The sequence below is a fragment of the Octopus bimaculoides genome, chromosome 5 (assembly GCF_001194135.2).
Source record: "Octopus bimaculoides isolate UCB-OBI-ISO-001 chromosome 5, ASM119413v2, whole genome shotgun sequence".
NCBI classification, from domain to species: Eukaryota; Metazoa; Mollusca; class Cephalopoda; order Octopoda; family Octopodidae; genus Octopus; species Octopus bimaculoides.
The window spans coordinates 26,205,571-26,209,350 of record NC_068985.1 but is presented as its reverse complement, the minus strand read 5'-3'; the positions used below and the strand labels follow the sequence as shown (position 1 = coordinate 26,209,350).

At 33.1% G+C, this 3,780-nt stretch overlaps 1 protein-coding gene across 2 annotated transcripts in view; it reads right to left on the bottom strand.

Moving 5' to 3' along the window:
- The window catches only part of LOC106870167 (PGAP2-interacting protein), a 45,095-nt gene extending 41,621 nt beyond the window's left edge, over positions 1 to 3,474 (bottom strand). For both annotated transcript variants that reach the window (XM_014916165.2, XM_052968235.1), the window contains exon 1: positions 3,044 to 3,474. In XM_014916165.2, coding sequence (XP_014771651.1) covers positions 3,044 to 3,143 — 100 coding nt within the window. In that variant the 5' untranslated portion in view covers positions 3,144 to 3,474. The remainder of the gene's footprint in view (positions 1 to 3,043) is intronic.
- Positions 3,475 to 3,780: the final 306 nt, after the last annotated feature.

Sequence of the window (3,780 nt, the reverse complement as noted above, 5' to 3'; positions counted from 1 at the left end):
ATATATATATATATATATATATATATACAAACATACATTATGTGCAACAGAAGCAGTATTAGTTTGAAATAGCAACCTGTGTATCATACTTACAGTAGATACATCATTGAAAGCCTAATTAACTGAAATATTTGTCCTGAGATAGTATCTCTAATAGACATAGAGTGTTAAATACACAAAAATATATCAGTAGCACTTAGTCTTTATTTCTTTTAGATTTAATCCATTAGAAATAATTAACGGAGTCAGACAAAGCTTTGAACAAAGGAAATTTATTCTAATGCACAACTGAATGTTTCTAAACACAAAGTGCAAAGACAGTTTAGGAAGAAGTTTCAAGCAGATCCACCTATGTGACTTACCATTACTTGAATTACAGATAAGATTGAAGCAGAAGGAACTGTTCAAAATGTCCACAAGAAATGTTTCAAGAAAATCATGGACATCAATGAGCCCCACAAAGCAAGAACAGGTACTGGAAACCTACTGTGGGAGTTTGATAAAATCTGTGTAGCAAGTAGGTCATGAGATGTGAATTTCAACATAAAGCATTCACTGCATGTTGAAGTGCTGTCATTGGAAAAGTTACATTCCAAGAATAATCCATGCCCTCAATGAAGATGATCTATACTGAAAAGTGGAGTTTTGCAATTGTGTTTGGTAAGATGTATAGAAAATGTACACATTCCAAAATTGCTTGGAATGATGATGCCACATTTAAATTACATGACTCAATTAACTGCCACAATTGCATTGACTGGGGACCTGAAAATCTACATATTACAGGGAGGAACATCATGTTAATTTACCACCAGTTACAATATGGTGAAGTTTATCACGCAAAGGATTAACTGGGTCATTCTTTAACATACTAGAACTTGCTGTCATGTCAATCATTCAAAAGAATTTTAAGGAGTGGAGTTTTGTTTCCAGTAACATGGAGTACTCGCACACTACTTTAGTAAAGACATACCTATCAAAGAATATATCAGAGATTTAGTCAAAACAAGTGAATCGAACGGAAAGGTTCTGTAGAATATCCTCCGCGTTCTCCAAACAGAACATTACTAGATTTTTTTTCGTTATAAGGATACCTAAAAGATAGAGTTTACAGTATAAAACCGGCAGCCGATGAATGAGAATGTGCACAAATAGCAAACGAGATGTTTCTTGATGTTTGCAATTCCATTGTATCGCGCTTTCAGCAGTGCCTGGGCCAAAACGGTTGTCGGTTTGAAAACGCGTTCATAAACGAATTAAAGTTAAAGGATCTCGTCTACTGCAGATTAGATCGGAATTAAATTCGGCCGGTTGATTCTATTAAATATTGGTTTCAAGTTTTAGTACAAGGCCAGTAATTTCAGGGAGCAGGCAAGTCGATTACACTGACTCCAGTGCCCAACCGGTACTTATTTTATCGACCCGAAAGGATGAAAGGGCAGAGTCAATCTCAGAGGAATTTGAATTCAGAACGTGAAGACGGACGAAATGCTTAAAGGCATTTCGATTCTAATCATAACGATTCTGCCAGCTCACCGCCTTATATTCTATTAAAAGTTGAAAATGAAATTTATTTTAATAAACACTGACTTTATAATCATTCAATGCGTGTATTTTGGGGGCTATATATATATAATCCAAAGTAAAAATTCACAGCAACTCAAATTTGACAAATTGTCCCAGTAACCAACCGCACCTAAGTGTAAAATTATATCATATTATAAAACGAGTATTACAACCTTATTTCAATTATGGTTGGCTAAAGATTTGAGGTCCTGAATTAGCATGAAAGAAATAGTGTGAATGGAGAGGGCTACACTTGTTGCATAACATTTTAATTACTAAACTGGAACGAGTGAAAATGGAAAAGTTAATAACTTTGGTCATTATAAGATCTTGATTAAAAAAATATTTTTTGAAGTCAATTTCTACAGTTTCTTGAATCCATTCCCTAAATCCCATCAGATTTTAATAAATAAATAAAGAAGTGGAATAACTTTCGTTCCGTTTATTAACTTTATTGGTACGACAGTTAAATACAAACTTCAAACGAAAAACAACATATGGACTCTTAATCTAAGCTAGTGGTGGACATGGTTACACAAACAAAATGCCTTACGGGGCAATTAAGTTTTGTGATTTTTAATTTTGAATTCCGTCGTAGTCGACTATGAAACTTAGAATTCTAAAGAAGTTGATAAAATCAGTACTAGTAACGTGTGCTTGGTTAGATCTAGTTACAAGAAAATTATATGAAAAGGGCGACTTTCGCTTGAAACAAATTTTTCGTTTACTTCAATGTCTTCTAGCGTTGAAAATGACATTCAAGTTGTAAGTTCTTTACATTAGTTATTAGGGTTAATGTTTACATTAACCGTTATTAGTTTTATTAAATAAATATAATTAATTTTAGAAAATAATTATCTAAATAATACGCTGTGCTAACAAGAGTTATAAAATAAATAATAATAATAAAAAGCATAAACAAGAATTCCCAACTGTTGCCCTTGTTAATTCCCCCAACCAGGTTACAAATAAGTACCAAAAGTTTTGTCGTGCAATGCCGAGCGATAAGAAAATACGCAACTCAATGGGTTTTTTTCGATGTTTTTACTTTGTTACTTGAAATCATTTAGATGTGAGATAACGTATATGCATGTATAGAAACACAAACATGTATAGAAATAAACGATACGTAGAAATATAGAAGCGGTAATGTGTGTGTGTGTGTGTGTGTGTGCGCGCATGCATATATATAAAGAAAAAGCGATATACACATGTGTATATGTATGTGTGTGTAAAATCACAGTTGTATGGTTCTTAGTTGGTGAAAACAAAATAAATACTCAACTAATTTCAATAAATTTATTTGATGCTGTAAAATAAAATAAAATAAAAAAAACTAAACTGTAACGACCAGCAGATATATATATATATATATATATATATATATATATATATATATATATATATATATATATATATATATATATATATATATATGTATGCATGTATGTATATATCGAAATAGAGTAGTATTTACCGTGCAAGGTGTACCAAAGAAGCTGTCGCCAACGGCTAACGCCGTCGTAGCAACAACAACCGGGATTCATCTGAGAATTATTATTTTCATTCGACTTCATCACAAGTTGGGAGAACGTGAGACTATTTTGTTCAATATAAAATAACTTTTTTTTCTGAAGGAAGGGGACGGCAAATCCAACCTGTAGCTATGGCTATTTCTTGGTAAAATATAAACAATTGTTTTTCTTTTCCACTTCATATATGCAACAGCAGTTTCTGTTTTAAATCACTTCTATTAAACATCTCTTAGTGTTTTTTTTTCTTTTATTACTTTGTTGAAGACAAAGATGTAACACCATTTTGATGTCATAGCAGCTTGAGTTATTTACATCGTTGCTACGAGCATAATGCAGCTGCTGCTGCTGCTGTTTTGGTTCTGAACGGTGCACTGCTATCACGTGACTCACACGCTCGAAAGTGATTTCCCCGGAATTACCTTTTCCACGACACTTACTCGCATAATGTACATGGGGACCTACAAGATAGAAGCGCGTGGGAAAGGGTTGGGGAGAAGAGAAACTAATAAATCGAATGGTGTGAACAGAAATTGCCAAATCCATCTAACTGTGAGAAAAAGCAGCAGTTACAACTCTCTCAATTTCATCTGCCGTTTTAAAAATTAAAACTATGTTATTATGGCTAACCCGTCTTTGATACATTGGCTTACTCAATTAAGGCTCACCTAGGATTAAACAA